Here is a 19582-nt window from a genome sequence, read left to right as displayed (position 1 = left end):
GTCACTAGCCAAAGAATCACACGTATGAATTGGGACAACATTACAGTAATATACTCTAGGAATCAAATGGGGGAGGGGTAATTTAGATTATGTGATATGAGATAAACTGACGTTTTAGCTGAAAGATGATGGGTTGAGTTTGCCTAATGGAAGAATGAATAGCCCATGTGGTGAGCATGAGCTGGATGTGAGCAAAGGCCAGTGTGGCTGGACTCCAGGACAGGAGGAGAGAGACACCAAGAGATGATGCAGGCTGAGGCAAAAATCATTAACGGCCTTGTAGTCACATAAAAGTTTTGAGAGCAAAAGGAAGTGAATAAACATTTTAAATACAATGCCAATGTGGCAAGTTTAAAAAAATTATTCTGGCTACACTGTGAAGACTAGATTAGAGAGGAAATTAAAACTAGAAGTCAGTGAAGGTACTAGAAAGTACTAGAGCAATACGAGTAAGAGATGACTATGCTTTCGGATAAGTGAGATAGCAAGAGAGGTAGAAAGAATTGGTTGGATTTGAGATGTATTTTGGACATAAAGCTTTGGAGAGCGATGTGAAGATCACTGAGTTTTCGGCATGAGTAACTAGGATGATGGAGGTGACTATACCATGAAAAGGCAAACTAGAGGCAGGAATGTTTACAATGTGAGTATCAAGGAGAGCAGTTAAAAGATGTTAACGTCTTCATTTCTGTATTTCCTCACTTTGGAATACAATGTTCTTTCAGGGCCCTCACATGATGAATAAGATAAAAAAAATTTGAGGCTACTCCTTCAGCTTAGCAGGCTTCTTGCTTCGTGATAAGTGGCTTAAGCCAGCTGCTTTCAGGCTTACCAGAGAGAAACTTCTTGGAGATAAAGTTTTTACTTGTATTTGCCCTTCTTTGTCTCTTCTTACTATAACAGATAAAACATCAATGTTGATAGTAAGATGTGAGCTTAATGCAACGAGGGCCAAGAAATCCATCTGGACTGACAATGGTCTAACCCACTGAAATCTGGACAGTCTACGTAAAAAACGTCCTTAGGAGCAAAAGTAATTTTATCTGATCAACACAGTCAAATACAACTTAGGTCACCAGGGTCAAGGTTTCCTTCCATATAGGGATTTGAGTACAAAAACCTTACGAGTAATGCTGAATGGCTTTGCCTAAATGCCATACAGAACTATTTCTTCTTGAGCTTTCCCTGTGTAATATCTTTCACGGCTTATTTGAGAAATGCTATAGTCACAGTAGGTGAAACTACGACGATTCAAGATGTGGGAATTTGGAAACAAAAACCCAAATTTCACTCCCAAAATGTTTATTGAGCATGTGCCATTGTCAGTGCTGTGCTAGGTCTTAACAATGTAAAAAAGAAGTTGACATAAAATTCACTCATTTTAAGGAACTCTCGAGAAAATCAGGTAAATATATACTCCACTACAAAACAAAATACCTAATGCAATATCAGAGTTATGCACAAGGTTCTATAGAAGCACTGTGGACCCAATACACACACGTGAGATGATGTTGCCTGTTAAGAAAGATTTTCTAGAAGAAATGCCAACTGAGCTGAGTCTTGAAGGATTTGTAGAGAGGATTATCTTGGAGATGAGAAAGAAGAAGATTCCAAGCAGAAGGAATAGCATATGTAAAAGCACTGTAAGGACAGACAAAAGATTAATAAAATCCTTGCTATTAATGAGCCTTTACACTAGTAAGCAAGTCAATATAAGAATAATATAAATTTGGTAGTGAGAATAGATTAAGAGAAAAAACATAACAGTTGCTATAGGGGTAATATTAGGGGGATTGATAAAGACTGAAGTATGAGGAAGGTCTTCAAGAATAGGCAAAATGTTAAGAATCAGTGACTAGAGGACATTTTTTAAATGAAAGATACTTCATGAGCAAAGCCATAATTACAGGAAAGTTCCCTATAAGCAAGAGCAATGGGGAAGAATTCAGTTTTGATGAAATATAAGATACTCTCAGGAAGGGAAGTCATCTTGGAAGATTATAAATAGAGGGTCTTCACAAAAAAGAAAGGAGGTTTTGGCTTCATTTTGTCAAACTGGAAGAGTAAAAAGGAGTAGAACAGACATATAACCAAAATGAGGAAAATCAAAAGCTCTTTCCACTACCCAGAGATAAGCACCATGAATATTTTTAGTATTATATACTTGCAGACTTTACCCACGCACATTTTTCAAACAAAAAGAATTAGTCTGAACACGCTGTTTTTAACTTAATATAACAGACATTTTTCATGTCAATATAACTTTTACTGGTTATATTGTGTTCTTCTGTTTGGAGGGCTCATATAACTAATACTCTACCATACATTTAGGCAATTTCCATATCTTTGTTAAAAACAATAGTAGGACAAAAAGTTTGGCTTTTTGTGTGTGTGTGTGTTTTTATTCATCCTGTAACCCTAGAGAAGCCTGATCATTGCCGGCCTGTATAAACGGTAGGGACTCAAGAGACCACACCGTTTCTTTATGTTCTAACTGGTACTTCATATACTAACTGGCCTCTCAGTTTAATGTACTATTCAGGCTTCAATTTGGAATACAAATGGTGATCACATTCAAGAGGCATCCACCATATCTCATTTATTATGTTAGATTCTGGAAATATAGATAAAATCATCACCCAGTCCTTGCTTTACTTAACTTGAAAATATCAAAGATACTGTTCATTCTATCAGTCTCACTCTCAGGAAACAACTGTACTTTCCTGGAACATCAGCTTACTTTTAACTTGTAGACAGTATTTGTAGAGAAGACTCAGAATCAATTCTGCATGCCACCTTTTGCCAAGTTAATCTTATGGAATGCAATTCATACCAACATTAATGATTTTTACCCTATTCTTTTCTACCCTGATTTTTTTTTTTTAAATCTGGGTATGCTATGTATGTTGTAAGGACTTCAAATAGTTTTTGAAAAAGAGAGGAGTAACACAAGCAAAATCACTCTGGCAAAACTCTTCTCTCCTTCTGAGTAAATTCTCTGTTTTATAAATACAGCCTAGAGCCATGCTGCTTAACCAGAAGTACACTTCAGAATTATCTGAAGATCTTTTTAAAAATATATATTCTAGACCCTTCCTCCAGAGATTCTGATCCCAGTAAGTCTTGTGGTCTTACCTGGGGTGTGCTGTTTATATACAGAAAAAAATCCCCTAGGTATTTCTGATGTCTACACCCATAGTAGGGAATTGCTGGCTAGATCTCTAAACATACGGGTTCAGGTAAGTGTTCCTTTGCAGGAAGTAGGTTTAGGGAGGTAGCGTGAGATGGACCAGACAATACTCTCTCATCATCTATTACTTAGTTTCAGTAAGACAATGAATGAGACTAAAGAAGTGATGCCTGTGGGCTTCTTGGTGACATGTTAGCAGAAGAGGAACAAACATTCACTTAATTAATACCATATAAATTAATATTCTTATTTAGAAGTGTCACTCAGAAGAAATTGGATTTTAGTGGTTTTTATGTTACAGCTTCACTGAGAAGATTTGCAGAGAGAGAAGAAGAATCACTCTGATTTTATGAACAAGATATCCTTGTATTATTTACACTAGTCACTCATAATCCTAATGTACACCTGGGATTTAAATATAGGTTCTCTTTGATATTCTGAAAACACTATACTAAATCAAACAAATTACTTTTTTTTTAACTGTATAGAAAACTGTGAAGAGAACTAGGAAGAAGATGACATGGGTATTAAAGTAAAATTTCTCTACTAATAATAAGGGATAAGTGGTTCCAATAAACATTATACTACGTTCCCTTATTCAATTGTGACCTGTTAAATTCCCCTGCAACAGAGGATGGATTTCTTATTATGATATGTATGATAATATAGTAATAGAAACTAACCTCCTAAACGATAATCTCACACCCCAAATTTATTGTCCTAGCACATACTAATTCCACTAACTCAAACAAAGTGCCTATTTTTAGCAATTCTATAGAGCATACAATGTTTCCAACTGAGGCAGCATTGCCACTGCTTTCTAAAAACCCAGTCTGGAAGACGGTCATCATAACAGCTATATGTGAATTGACCGATTCCGTCTATTTTTTAGTTGTTTTGGCCCCTTTCAGAAGTATTTCTGCATCTCTTCAAGTTTTTTTTTTTAGATACTAAAAAGAGAGACATAAAAATATACACCATATACCTACTGCTGAATTTTTTTTAAATTACAAAGCAGCATATCAAGTGTACAGTAGAAAGAAATGATCAGGATAAAAGGGTGTGTGGCATGTAGACGAGGTTCTTTTTATACAGAGGGAGTATAAGACAGACAAACGTAAACGGTGGGGCAAAGTTAGCTAGTCCTGGCAGACAGGAATATTAGTGGGGAATAGTATTAGTTTGACGTAACATGTAGAAATAACACATGTTAAGTCTGTAAATTTAGAAAGTCTTACGAGAAACAGACAAGATGAAGGGGAAGAGACTGTATAGACAGAATTTAATATTTTGTGTCACAAAATACAGGTGGGCCAAGAATAGAGTTGGAGCTTAGCCAATGAAAAGAGGATTCATTCACCTTCATCTGAGTGCTTAGGTATCACTACCACTTATGCCAAATATGCCGTTCCGTCCTCCTACTAATAGTAAGAACAGCCACATGCAAATAGAGTTCATAAAAGTCAAGGAGGAATAACACCGTAGCTCCATCTTGGAGCAAGTTCTAGGGACAGGTTTGGGAAGGATATGTACAGAAGACAAGGATGAAAGCATGAAGGGATGGAATTAGCTCAATAACGAAAGGAACCATAACATAGTTACTACACTGTGATTTGAGCTCAGGAACCTCTTGATATCTGCCTAGCTATTTCATTTCCTACTAATGTGGACAAAGTCACTGTAATGAAAGTGCACTGTTGTGAAACCACAGAGCTCACTTGTTCTATGTGGTGGTCCTTGATGTATGAGAAGAAAGTGCAGCCATGCATAATAATAAAGCTCACCAGACTACTGTATTGCATTTAAGGTTCAAAACGTTGGTATAATACCATTGTCTTGGTCTTTTAAAAATTCTGAATCAATGCCTCTTAAGACCGAGATCAAAGACTCAACTATTCAATTTACATGAAAACAAGTTACAGGTCTGGAGAGATGTGTGCATGCCTGCATCAGTCACAATACCGTACTGTGGTACTGTGAATCTCCCATTGAAAGAAAAATTCCTTCTAAAGTTCAAATGAAAATGCTGAGACCCACCTAGGTAATGCTGCATGGGAATCTGTCAGTAAAGATGAAATTAAACCAATACCTAAAATGCTTCCTTAAACCAACAAAAAAACACGCAAACGTTGCAAAAACCAAAAAAGGATATCCGAAAAGATCCAGTCAGTTAAAAAAAGAGACAAAGGAATTTGAGCAAAATATTTGTGTTTAATTTATCTCTTCTCATTTCCCTAACTAGTACAGAAAAATAGCACTTTTTCTACAGTAGGAAATATGTTGCCTTAAAATGTATTAACAACTCAGTGATGATGAAATTAATCTTTAAAAAAAAAATCAGTTGACATTCTATTTTCAATTTTGCTAAAGCATATTTTCTCTATTTTTTACAGTGTTTATTTTATTGATTTCATCAGCCAAAAATTTTAGAATTTTTTTAATATTTATATTTTTATATATTTATCTGTTTTAAGATCTGCACACATTTTAAATTAGAATATATTAAATATTTAGTTTTGACTAATTTTGTTAATTTTAAGAATTCTGAAAAAATCAAATAAATCCTCTATATTAATAATAGTATTACACAAAATATACACGGATATAATAGTAGTGTAATTTTGCTCAAACACGAAATTACTACAGTTCCTTCCCTTGATAGCTTTAGTGAGCTGGCTTTGGTTACTTGCTGGTTTCACAGCTTTTCCAAGCCTCCTGTCAAGAAGGGTGAAGCCCCATCAAACTAGACAGGATACACAGAGGAGGAGTTAACAGAATTACCTCATTTAATTTGAAAAGGTCTGTATGTATACAGTGGTGTCTGGCAAAGGGGTAAACTAAATTGTTACTTGTGGTTATCTCTGAGTGATGGAATTTCAAATGATTTTTACTGGCTTCTTCATACTTTAAGATAACTAAAGATTTTTTTTTCCCCAATGAGTATATCTTATTTTTACAATAAAACATCAATAATAAATATGATATTAATAACAAAATACAATTAATAAAAATGGACTAACCTGCTGTTATAGAAGATTCTGACTCCCTCAACTTCTGAGATGCTAAGAGTTTTTCTTGCAAAGCTTTCTGGGCAAGTTGTGTATCCCATTCTTCTAGTTCTTTTTCAAATCGCTGGTTGTCTTCCTCAACAAAATCTCTTAAATCCGGTGGTAATGTTTCTATTCCAACAAGGGCCTGCCCAGTTTCTTTATTAAACTCCTCTGCAAATCATATTTCAAAAACTAATATAAAATTAAGAATTAAAGGAAAACTGCAAAGCTCAAAATTGAATGCATTTCAAATGGGATTTAAAGTATGAATTATTACCATTTGGTAAAGCAATATTACTCAAAAATTAAAAGAAAACTCCAACAAATACTCAGGAAAGCAATGATGCAAATATTTGACAATCTAATCTAAGTAATGTTCTCAGCTTTTATTTTTAATCTGAAGAGTAAAAAATGGAACAAGATATAAAACCAAAATTGTTTGCTATTCAAACACTGACAGAGTACTACTTTTTTAAGAAAATACTAGATGTTTGGTTATTCATTAAGTAAAACTTATCACAAAATGAGAATAACTCATAAATTAAGCTGAAAATAGAACTAAAATTCCTTTTTATCTGAAGCAGTTAAGCAGCAATACCATACTTACATGCAATTCTAAATTACAACTAATGAGTACAGCAAGATTTTTTAAAACATTGCATAAGCAGTATTTAAAAGAGTTACTCAACTGCTACTACACACATACAAAATAAATTTCAGCTTTCGGTCATAAGTCCACTGCCTCATTAGTTCTGCTTAATCGTTAAATACTAAAGGAAAGTCTACTTAATGAATTTCAAAGAAACTTTTATTAAGCGTTTTCTTTATGCAAAGCCCATATTAGAATGTGAGAAATAAAAAGATTAAGACATAGTATGGTATGGTGCCCAGCTCTGAGCAGATCAGAGTAAAGCGGGAAACACAAGCCAACATATAATCCCAACGCACAATCAGTGCCCGAAAGAGCTATGCTATGAGAACACAGGGAGGGAGACTGCCTGCCAGGTCAAGAAAAACTTATCAGCCTCAATTGAATCTTGACAGATGAGCAGGAATTAGACAAAAGAAGAAAGAAAGAATAATATTACCAGATAAAATAAAAATAAAAAACCTAAGAACATATAGATATAAATATGTGAAATGATTTGGTGTAAGCAGAATACAGCAAAAACTTCAAATGTAAGTAAAGTACAAAGGTCTGAAATGGACAACGGTTATAAGTGAAGCTGGAAAGACAATCAGAGGCCAGAAAATGGAGGCCTTATATGGTGGGGTAATGAGCTTGAATATGGATTAACACGTGATGTACTTATTAAAAGGATTTTAGCAAGAAGAAACGGTCAGATTTACATTTTATAATAGTTACTAAATAAACTTTGAATACAAAATATATTCCAATTCTCAGTCCTGGTCATATCACTTTTCAATTCCAGTTTTTGCACTTAACAGAAGAGGGCTTCCTAATGATATCTCTCACCCTCTACGTGAATTATGCTTAACTAATCACACCAGAGAAGAGAGTCACATTATTTAAAAATATCTATGTCACCCTATATATTTCATATTCTTACCTTGTATTAAGAACTGTGCTTTATCATTTATGTACATTAAACAATATGCACTGGCATTTCTATAACCACCAAAAGAGTCCCTCACTAGCTCTTCCCATGATGATTTTGTCACAGCAATATCATTGTACTTCATCCACCTGTTTTCATGATGATCAAAAATGTAAGCCCAGTAGTGCCCGGCATTAGCTTGGCCTTCATGAACTAAAACAGCATGTAAGCGATAAGGAACCTAAATATGAAAACAGAAGAGTTAAAGTGCAGTTAAGTAGTCTACGAGACCGCAGTCCATAAAACCCACAAACTCTCTGATTAGAGGATACCACAGGATCATCCAGTTTTTAATGGGAGAAAATTGACTGAGATTAAAATTTTGAAAAACTTAAATTATGAAATTAAAAAAAGGGGGAAGGTAAATAAGCTAAAGACATGTAAAGTAGACAGGTGTGTAAGCAGGGTGATTTTCAAAACTTTGAAAATCTATTTCTTATGTATCTATTTGTTGAGCTGTTTATTTTTTGCAAATAAAGAACTTATAATGAACATGTTTATATATAGCACATGATTTCTCTAAATGTTCACAATCATAAATTGATGGCTGAGTTTTGCAAAATGGCTGATATGATGTATACCAAAAGTTAAAATGTTACTGAGCCCTATACTTTCTCCCATAATCTTAATATCCTTAAACAACCATATAATTTCCCCCATCGGACTTTTTCTTTTAAATATTAAGGCCTTTTGGAAAATCTTGATAAAATAATAATAAGAGTAAGCAATAAATACAGTATGAGAATATAACTGAATGGGGTATATATTAATATGGAATCTTTAAGATCAGCAATTTTACAACAAAACAGGTAAGGACAATTAAGATAAATAATATAAAGATAAATAAAAATATGTATATAATTTTGATAATACCAGCTCCAAATTTCACTTACTTGGATCATAGATTTGTCAGAGTACATTAGTTCAATTGTTCGATGGATTCTGGATATGCTTTCTTGCAAATCTAAGGATAGAAGACATCATGTAATGATTAACATTAAATATGTTTCTACTAGGACTTAAAAGGTAGGGATTAAAGGTTTTCCTACTAATATGTTAGAAGAATAAGAAAAAATTCCTAAAACTATTCTTTAAAAAATTACTATTATTAAGGTCCAAAATCTCATTGCATGAATGACTCTGAAGTTCCTCAAATTTAAAATGGCCAAAAGTGTACTCATTATATTCCTACTCTGTCCTCTGAGGTGGGGACCTGCTCATCCATTAGGCTGCCCTTTTCAAAAATGCATTCTACTTAGCTATTCATATCATTACTCATATCATTATGAATAACTAAGGGAATCATGCCTGATTCCCTCCTCTCTCTTACCTCTTGTCAATGACCTACATCTGTCAGTTGTCTTCAAAGAGAGTATCAAACTCATTCATTTCTTTCCTCCCTCAACCACTACCTTAGTGTCAAAAGCTGCCTAGCTTCCATCCTTTTGAATGTAATTTTATAAAAACAAACACAATCTGCCAAGTCCAGGAGAAAATTATCCAATACCTAGCACAGTGTTCAGGAAACACTACATACATAATTAATGTTTGCTAATGAATTCTTACATAAAAAATTCCCTTATATATAAAAAATACTAAGGGTAATCATTTCAGTTACTAATACTAATTGTTAGTCACCATCACATCCTATTTACTCTCTATTAAATTAGGACTGCTCTTTATTTACATATTGCCTATAAAGAGTCAAGTTGGGCATCTAAAATCCAACAACCACTACTGTTTAATTCCAACCTTTTGGCATAAAACAGTAGCTCCTAGAATTTTAATTTTTCAAGATCAATAAAATTAGGATAAAATTGGGGAACAGGGTATTATATTTTAACATGTAAGGAAAAGTTATAATAAACTCTACCATAAAATATGAACAGCACTTCGTTAAAAAAAAAAAAAAGGACATTTTAACAACAGTAGAGTAGGAAGAGGATACTTCAGAAAAAAGGAGAATTCCTTCCAAGAAAGGACAGACGGCAACTTTACACCAACACGCATACTTGTGCGTGCACACACATACATGCCCCACAGAGCACTGTCCTTATTTTTCTTATTTTGCTACATGCCAATTAAAACTCATTACAGACTGGCAGTGACCTCATAGATCAAATTTGGAAATCTCTGTTAAGTAGACTGAAAATTAAAATTCACATTTCTAATGATTAAAGAAAATTTTTTATCATTTGAACTCATTGTATAAATATCAGGGGAAGTACCTAACTGCTAAGTACAAAATTCGATGCTGTATGTTTCACCAATGGAGTAGCTGTGAATACCAGATTGCTATAAACTTAGAGCACTAAACTAGAAAATCAGATCATCTGCTATGCCATTAATCAGCTAAGTAATATAGGGAAAATCTTTCAGTCTCTCTGAACCTGGTAGTAAGATCATAAAAACTGGAAGCCAGACTAGTTCATCTTATAGAAAACACTTTCTAAAAAAAAAAAAAATACTTTATAGTATTTACAGATGAAATCAACAGGTGATTTCCTTTCTCAATTTTAACATTATACAGATCCATCTGAGGCAACAGTAGCTATGCTGTGAGAAGATTCTTACCTCTGGTGTCATTTTCTATTTCTGTCCTCCAGCGATGTAAACAGCTTTCTAGCACAGAAAGTTCTTCTTCTGTTATGTGCCTTGGTGCTGGATGCATGGGCAAATCTGGAGGTATCCGAGACTGTGTGAATGGTTTATGTATTACTGATCTCGATGAAATGGCAGCTACTGACGCAGGTGACGTGCTTGGCAGTTCTGAAGAAGGAGTTCCCTGTTGCTCTGTTGTACTGTATTTTTAAATCACAGAATGTTTACTATTAAACTTTCCAAAATGAAGCTTTGGACAAAGACTATGCCAATCACACAGTATTAAATTGCCTTATAATTTCAAAAGGAAAAGGTCTTCTTTAAAAAAAGAGAAATATGTGGATTAATAAAATATCCTAATGAGATTCTTAATATATGAGGATTACATTATTCTAAGGATGAAATTGTGGCTTTATGGTAGAAATGGCTTAATCATACTTACTTAAAGAAAACAAATCTTCTGTATACTAGAATTATAAAACCTTCTTTGCTAATATTTACTAGCTCATATTATAGAAAAAAAATCTAACTTAACAGTATTATTTTCACAGATAAAAGGTTGAAACATTTAACATACCAAAACAACCTAAAGTATAATTTTGAACAGAAAAAAATACGATGAAAATTTCAATCCACAACTATAAAATCTAGTGAAACAATGAAATAAGCCCCCCAAAGACATACAATCTTCTAAGTGAATCTAATCTTTTTAGAGTCCACTAAAATAAATCACAACATGCATTTTCTAAAATCTTCTTTAAAGGCATCAGTTACATTATTAGTTAATATAGGTAACATACCCGTCTCTTACATCAAGAAAACTTTTTACCTTGGTAATGTCTGTGATGACACGGAACCACTAGGTGGGGAACTAGCATCAATATCATCGATAGGAGAAGTGCAAACAGGTTTACTTGAGGCAAATTCCAAGGCGTACTGCAGAACATCTACCAGGGGGAATCGTTTGGGACCCGAGCCATAGCTTAAATATCTGTTAACCATAAAATGGATGAATGCTTTTATTTGTATCTAAACCACATGTGTTTTTTTCAATAACTGTTACAAAACATGATAAAAACACTTCAATAATCTTCCTCAACAATGGAATTAATTTTGCTTTCAAATGAAGACAGTAAAACTGAATACACATTCAAGAAATAAATGTTCTCCAAAGGAAGAAAACCAAAGCTGATTAAGACTGAATGTGCCTATAAACTGTCATAAATTTTAAATGCTCTAAGTTGTAATCCAATAGGAAAATGAAAACTGACAGTTCCATCTCCTGAGCCTGTTTTTATTTTTAGATCTGTCATCTGGTCTCATGATCAAGATAGTGACTAATATTATCCTCCTACCTTTTACCTCTGATTATTTTTCAGTATGATTACTGGTACCTTTTAAGAATAAAAATTATTGAAACATGATACATTATTTTTGTATGAAAAAGTTTTAGGCTGTTAATTTTCAAATTAACACTAAAACAAGAAAATACGGATTAGATCAGATTAGATCTCCCCGGCCATATTTCAGCCTGTAGACTTTTGTCTGAACTACAGAACATTTGACAGTCTAGACTCTGGTGTCTTTTGGAAACAATCCGCAGCTTAAGACAAGAGTGAGATGATATTCATGCACGCCACGACCCACTAGTGCGAGGGGCAGCCATTCGCTCTCCCCAGGGATGTGCTTTCTAGGCAACCCTTGCCCACCAGTTTACACATGACTTGTTTCCCTTCAAACCTCTGTGACCCATTTCCGTGTTAAGGAGAAAAAGTCGGCATTCGTTTCAATGGAGATCTTAAGAGTAACACTTAGTCTCATGCAAGAAGAAACTTTGACTATTGATTAGTTTCACTTTGTATCTATTTTCAGCACCATGAGTATTACCTGTTGACAGTGAGAATATTTATCTTAAACCACTAAAATTATCTTCTTCCAATTATGCCAATTATGTATTATTTTAGTTTCTAACAAAACTCAAAACTAAACTACTCTAGCAAAATAGAAATCCAGAATGATTATCTACTCCTAGAACTATAAAGCACCAAAAGCAAATTTAAAACTAAGGAGTCTAGATAGCCACTACAAATATGACTTCCTATAGTTAGCTCATAATTTTGTAAAAATTACAATACCTTTCTAGTCTCTGTTGTAATACTGTGAGGTAATCTTTTAGTCTCTTGATCTCTTCCCTCTTAATTCTTGTTATTTCTCTGTTTCTGAGCATGTATCTATCAGGACAAAGAAAAACAGCAATCATTAGTATTTCTAAATATCATGGAAATAGATATAATAAGTCGAGCCAAAACCACAGAAGATCAATTCATTTGAAATTTTATGATAAAATATCAGACAATATAAAATAATATTTTTAAAAATTTTGACAGAATTATAATACAAATACAAAAATAATCTTTCTTTAAACTTCCTTAGAATATTATTCCCAGCAACTATAATTTTCTAAATAAAAAGAGAACTCCATTTTCCTTGACAAGTGGAATTATTACGCAAAAAACACAGATTAATTCTAAGGAAATTAAGCAAAATTTTTTTAAACACAGTAACAATTCTTCACTTGGTTACTAAACTGTTTCAAAAATGTCATCTTGTATTCCAAACCATACCTGTCCAGATATAAAACTTGAGGAAATTCTAATTTGTTGTGAATTTTTTCTGGTCTTCCCAATGCCTGATTAAATTCAAATCTTGACAATTCAAATGTTAACACAGGTGGTAGTTCAGTAAACCAATGCTGAAAGAAAACAACAACAAAAAATTGTAATATCTCCCTTCTGTTTTCTCCATTGCAACTTTCGGCATGAGATGTTAGCACTGGCATTTTTATATACATCATCACAATGCTGATGGTACAAATAATTGATTGGTTATGTAATTTAGTGAAAACTCAACTTGGTTCTAGAAGTTTTCCACACTTCTTGAAAATTCCAAGAATGGGGATAAGACACAAGCAGGAAAGAGAAAAGTCTTCTAACAACTCTCATTTTTCCATGATAATTCTTTACATTAGAATTTCTAACCCAAAGAGAGAGACACTGGTTAAAATCAAGGCTTAGTAGCTGAAGTTCTGACTTCTTCAATATTATGTCACTATTACTAATACTTATTACAATCAACCACATTGCCAAAAACTTAGGACAATCTAAGCTGTAAGATGCAATACACAAAGGAAAAAAGGTATTTTTATAGCATAAATGATCACAGTTCTCATGGTAAAAACTAGAAACTGATATTTTCCTGCTTTAAATTTAATTTTCCTATTGGAATTTTGACTAATTTAAGAAAAGATCTATGACTAACAAATATATAGTTTATACTTATAGTAACCATATTTAAAATCTTTTTAAATGACTAGTGTTTAAAGAATTAAATGCCTCACTGATATGAGCCAACTCTTCCACAAACTTCGGCAACTCTTCAGTTAAGTGTGAAATGCAACAACACTTGAAAAGAAAATTATTTTCATAAAACAGATTCAAGTTTTACATAAACAATATTTATTTAAAGGGAAAGAGAAATGAACAAACCTGTGAATCAACAAATGTAGAAGTATACAATAATGTAACAAATATTTTTAAAGTGCTTATTATAAGCCTTGCAATGTACTACTATAAAAAGAAATTGCCACATACTATATTGTGTGATATTTTCAAGCACCACAAAATGCCACCACACAAATGTCAATAAGCTAGGAGTACACTAAATCAAATTCAAATGTCGGAAAAAAGCAGGAATGATGCACATTTGGCAAACTGGATTTGACTAAGATCTTGAAAGTTGCTACTTTTCTCTAATTAAAGCTAATAGTTATTCAAAACTATTTCTCCCTCTAAAAATGCTAATGATTACCCGAACTGAGATTTCCTGAGTTGGATTTAGTTTATCTTTTACTGAAAGCTGAAGTTTAAGGAATTTGCTTTATATGGATATTACCTGAAATTGACTAGAGAAAGTTATGAAAGATCTAACATTAGAAACACCTCAAGTTTTAAAATTTCTTGAGCAGAGTTTATTTTCTTCTCACATAGCAGTGGCAAGAATTTTAGTTAGTTCTAATCCACACTTGAAATTACTATTAAGAATTAAAGAATACCCCATAAACATCACAAAGAAAACTTTTGATGCTTTAGCATAAATTATCTACTCCATTTCATGATACTCAAACAAATAAATAAGTAGATTTCAAAAACTATTACTTTTACATTTTATTGCAATACTGCACATGCCATCACTACAATTAAATAGTTACATACTTTAATTCATGGAAACCTATGAAGGCAAAGAGAAATCAAATAACCCAAATTAGAAGTATGCTTCTCTGTAGATCATTTAAAGTCCAGAAAATAGCTTCCATTCATCACAAAAGCATGTTCATAATTTGTGATGTAATATGTCTCTGTTGTGAATGCATTTCCTGTAACATCGACGACAGGTTTTTCCTACTACAGGAGTAGAGAATTTCAATTTCTCATTCCAAAGCTGATGGGGACAAGAAGAGACAGCCAGAAGTTCCCTAAATTCACTTAAAAAAATATTAGGAGTATATCTAGCTCTGTGATTTTCAGATTAGAAGTATAGCAGTATGTAACTAGAATTTTAAATAATATAAAACGAGGTTTTTTTCTTTCAAAATATGTTTCCATTCAACAAAAAACTGCATTTACTTCTCTAAGATAACTAGTATGCCAGGTTTGTGAGCCACAGGTCACTAAAGGTAAAAACAATGCTTAGATTCTGCACATCTCTAAGCACATATTATTATTACATTATTTAAGGATCCCACAGGGGTAAGAGATTAATGCAGTTACTGAGTAACGCACTTACATAATCTGCATTAGCCACAGAAGTGCTCCTGAATCTATCACGACTATAAATCTGACCTGTTAAATAGAAATATTTTCTAAAGAGAATGTAGTCATTTTTTTGAGTTATAATACCTGGTTTTTCTATTAATATGTTGTAAATACCTTGCTTTTGTGAGACTGCCAAGAATGCCAAGAAAAATAAAGAAAAAGCAGACCTACCATTCCAAATACCCCACAGAACACCAAATAAAGCCAGATGTAAACTAAGCACGAAAGCAAAACCTTCCTATTCCAATTCAAAAATCAGTTTCAGTCATTTAATCATCTTCACTCATTTGCCCTTTTCTTTTTAAAGATCAGTTTCCCATATAACATCTACATATATCTAATATGACAAATGTAGAGACTGTTTCTCTAATTTAGTTTCTAGTTCAAGTTCTGTTAAATTTTCTTTCAGTACTCTAATTATAACTTAGTACAACTTTGGGAAGGGAAATTTGGCAGTCCTTCCATTTTTAGATGAGTCTGCCCTGTGACCCACAGATTCCACTTCTAACTAACCTTCACTCCTAAGTGCTCCAGGTACTCACAGAATGACATTCTTTAAAATAATCTTTGTCCAACTACTGTCTCATGGAAGAATTAAATCAATTTAATTTTATTAATACAAGCTTTGTGATACTATGCAGGTTTTACAAAGAATGGTATAAAGCTATATATTGACATGGAAGGAATGCTCACAATATAGCGGTCAGTAAAAAAATGCAAGTCTCAGGACAGTATGAACAGATGAAATCCAAATATTTATGCAAGCATAGTAATAATCTAAAAAAGTACAACACATTATCAGTAGTGAATAGCCACACCAGAAGTGAAGTATTTACTATTTGAAATTTTTTTCTTTCAATAGACGATCAAAAAATATCTCCAGGTTTCCTGGAGTTTGACTCATCTATAAATTGCAGATTACTTAATTAAAATTTAAAATTTCATGACTTAGAAAAATATTTTGTAAGTAGTATCTTACACATGATCGTTTTCAGTTTACTCAGTTGTCTCCTAGTATATCACTCCAGAAATTTAAACTCTTATAGTCCACTGGATTTTTAATATGAGTTATTATGGAAACAAGAGGTCTTCCTATATTGGTCGAGCACAGCTACTTCAGCAAAAGATATGTTTTCTGTATCAAAGTAAAATCAACAATTTTAACTAAATAACAGTGTAAGAGATAAAAGGTTACCATCAGGGACTGGAAATTTAGAAATAAGCCTAAAATGTTACTCATTGGTCTTTATAGAGACTCAAGAAGAAATAAAACAGTTATTCTGAAGGTCGTAATGATATAAGACTATAATTTAAGTATATTATTAAAAACTTTGAGATAGTCTACTCTAGCAGGTGACAGTCTCTTAAACCTAGCTGAATTATTATTGAAACTATGAGTCCGGCAAATCCAGGCAATTGGTACTAGAAATCACAGGTAATCAAATTTACTACAATTGAGACTGCTTAGAAATTGCTGAATTCACAGAAGATAACCAACCACTATATTCCTTCAATTAGATAGAAAAACCTAGGCAGAAAATATATACTGTACTATGGGGCATTCAGAGTGAAGCCAAAGATGGAGGACAAATTAGATTTTTTAAATAATGAAATTCAGATTCAATGTAAGAAAAACATTTTTAAAAGCTAGGAATATGTGAGAAAGATTATTTACCAATTAATTACTAAAACATTTACCAATAAGCCACAGTGTATTTCATTTATAAGCTACTTTGACAACGTAAGGAAAATGCCATCCCTCCTCCCCCTGCCCAAACCCACCATCCTCTTATCTAACAGAAAGCAGATCATACTCTGGGTCGAGGGTTGGGGGGGGGGGGGGGGGGGGGGGCCTCTGCTTTCTTGTTCCATCATGGGATCCTGGGAGAGTCCCAATCTTTAGAGATCTGTTTCCCAATCAATAAAGTAAACAAGCGTAATTTAAATATTCTTAATTAGAGGTCTACGTCAGAATCACTCATGGAGCTCTTATGCCAAAGTACCAGATTCCGACCTAGATTCTGATTTGATAGCTTTGAATTGGGGCCGAGGCATCTGCTGAGAATCACTGAAGTAGACGATCTATGATGCAGAGAGAAAAACTACTTCAAATATTTTCTCTTTCTCTCTCTCTCAAAAAAGTCAAAAGATAGTCAATATTATTTCTTTTTCTGTTCGAGTGTGCGAGGGAAGAGAAGGAAATGAGAATGGAGTTAGAACAAGAAAAAGTTAATCCTATCTTTTAAAAAAAAGCACACAATTCAGATAAAAGTAATTTATTCTCAAAAATACAAGAACTCAGTCCCTTTTCAGATAAACACAGAGATATTATCACAATATTTATTAAGCACCTATTCAGGGATAAAGACCTCAGAAACTTTTTGATAGCACTGGGACACTTCATTCATTCAGTCAATAAATATGTGTTACATAATTCTATTTGCAGTCACCGTACTAACCACTAGTGACAGAGCAGTGAATGACACAGAGGACCCCATCCTCGAGCATGGCACTTACAAACAGACAACTGCCAGCAACTGCCAAATGATGTTTGGAGCACATGATTTGTCCTTTGCTTTCTATTACAGTAACACTCTCTGATGGATGAATGTACGGATGGGTGGATTGATATACAGACGGAGCTAGAGAGATGAATGGAGAGACAGAGGTGGGTGACGAAACAGAGACCAGTGGACAAAGATAAATATGTTTATAACATATTTTTTAAATTATTTTTTTCTTGAGAAAGCAAGTTCTTCCATCTGCCCTTCAAGTGATTATACAGCAAATTTACAAAAAAAAAAGGAGTCTCATGTTGCCTATTTAGGCATGAACAAATTCCAACAATGTTTGATGTAAGTAACATGTCTTCATAAAATTCCACCTTAACATCAGTGTTTTTCTTCTTTACTTCCAGGACTAGCATGCTGTAATGACTGGTACCTTGATTAAGAAGTCTGAAAAGACTGAACAATCTACTAAGGAAGGATTTTAACAGAAAATTTTGAGATAAACTGTGAGAGAATTTAACATAGATTATAGACTGTATTGAGTGTATGGGTCTCTCAAATATGTCTAAACTACCATAATGAAATCCAAACACATATTCCGAGTATTTGCTCAACTATTAGGTAGCTATATAATTAAAGCCTTCAGTTGTGCTTTACAGCACTGTAAGAAAGACCTGGGGAAGGGGAATAATGAAGATGCTAAACTCACCTCTTGGCCTGATTTTCCTGAATTCTCTGAATGTAAAGACTCAATTTCTCCTTCAATCATAGCAGCTTCTAGGCACTCGTGTAGATCTTTGAATCCATTGACCTGAAGTGGGTACTGACCAAACATTTCAGTATTTTCAAATTTTTTACCTATAGGAGGGGGGGAAAGTTAATTAAATTAACGTTCCTCAATATGGTCTTTTAGCTACTAAAAGTAAATGTCTATATAAATTATCTCCCGAACCTGAAAATTCTAACTCCAAATGATGATGTTCCAGAGAGTAGTGGGTTAATGTAATTTTCCTGTTGGTTTATGCATGTGCATCCATATCCAGCACAGATATTAACTACACACCCATACGTATGCATGTAATTTTATACATACATACGTATGTTTGTATATATATATATGCTTATTCTTTCAAAAAGTGCCTTCTAAGGGCAAGATACTGTGCTAAACACTGAGAATATGTACAGCAGTGAACAAAAGGGATATGGATCTTAAGCTGAGAAAGCCTTCAGCCTCTTTTGGAAGAACGACATTATACAAATTATTTGCACGTGCAATTATGAACAAATAAGTGTTTTAAAAGGTATAGTGAGATGGAGTGCAGTGAGAGGGTATAAAAAGGAGAGCTAACCTAGTCTTTGGGGCTGGGCGGTTGAGCAAAGAGGACTTCCAGAGCATGGTGACATTCTCGCTGAGACTTGAATGGAGAGTGGGGGTTAGCCAGGCCAGAGTGTCAGGGAGCTGTGAAGGATTCTTGGCCAAGGAATAGCACACACAAAGACTCTAAGGCTTCAAAGAACTTGCGTGCTTGAAGAACTAAGGGGACAGTACAGCACAGGGGAGCAATGTGGAGATGACAATGAAGAATTAGGGAGGGGGTCAAAATCTACAAAGTTTAACAGCTCCTGTTAAAAATTTTCTTTTCAGTATATTCTAAGCATAACAGAAAGTCACTGAATAGTTATTTCTAGGAATATCAGAATCAGATTTATGTCTTTGAAACATCCTTATAGCTTCTGTGTT

General features: G+C 33.6%; 1 protein-coding gene across 6 annotated transcripts in view; it reads right to left on the bottom strand.

Moving 5' to 3' along the window:
- USP25 (ubiquitin specific peptidase 25) overlaps window positions 1–19582 on the bottom strand; it is a 125634-nt gene that overhangs the window by 35588 nt on the left and 70464 nt on the right. For 5 of the 6 annotated variants that reach the window (XM_046648081.1, XM_046648084.1, XM_046648082.1 and 2 more), the window contains 8 exons: window positions 18551–18699; window positions 13085–13212; window positions 12596–12691; window positions 11290–11451; window positions 10434–10660; window positions 8753–8823; window positions 7812–8040; window positions 6211–6411 (listed from right to left, as the gene is read on the bottom strand). In XM_046648081.1, the coding sequence (XP_046504037.1) occupies window positions 6211–6411; window positions 7812–8040; window positions 8753–8823; window positions 10434–10660; window positions 11290–11451; window positions 12596–12691; window positions 13085–13212; window positions 18551–18699 (1263 nt within the window). The remainder of the gene's footprint in view (window positions 1–6210; window positions 6412–7811; window positions 8041–8752; window positions 8824–10433; window positions 10661–11289; window positions 11452–12595; window positions 12692–13084; window positions 13213–18550; window positions 18700–19582) is intronic. The other variant, XM_046648085.1, reaches the window with a different exon arrangement.

The sequence above is a fragment of the Equus quagga genome, chromosome 21, assembly GCF_021613505.1.
Source record: "Equus quagga isolate Etosha38 chromosome 21, UCLA_HA_Equagga_1.0, whole genome shotgun sequence".
Lineage (NCBI taxonomy): Eukaryota > Metazoa > Chordata > Mammalia > Perissodactyla > Equidae > Equus > Equus quagga.
Note: the sequence above shows the minus strand (reverse complement) of the source record. Positions and strands in the feature narration are given on the sequence as shown.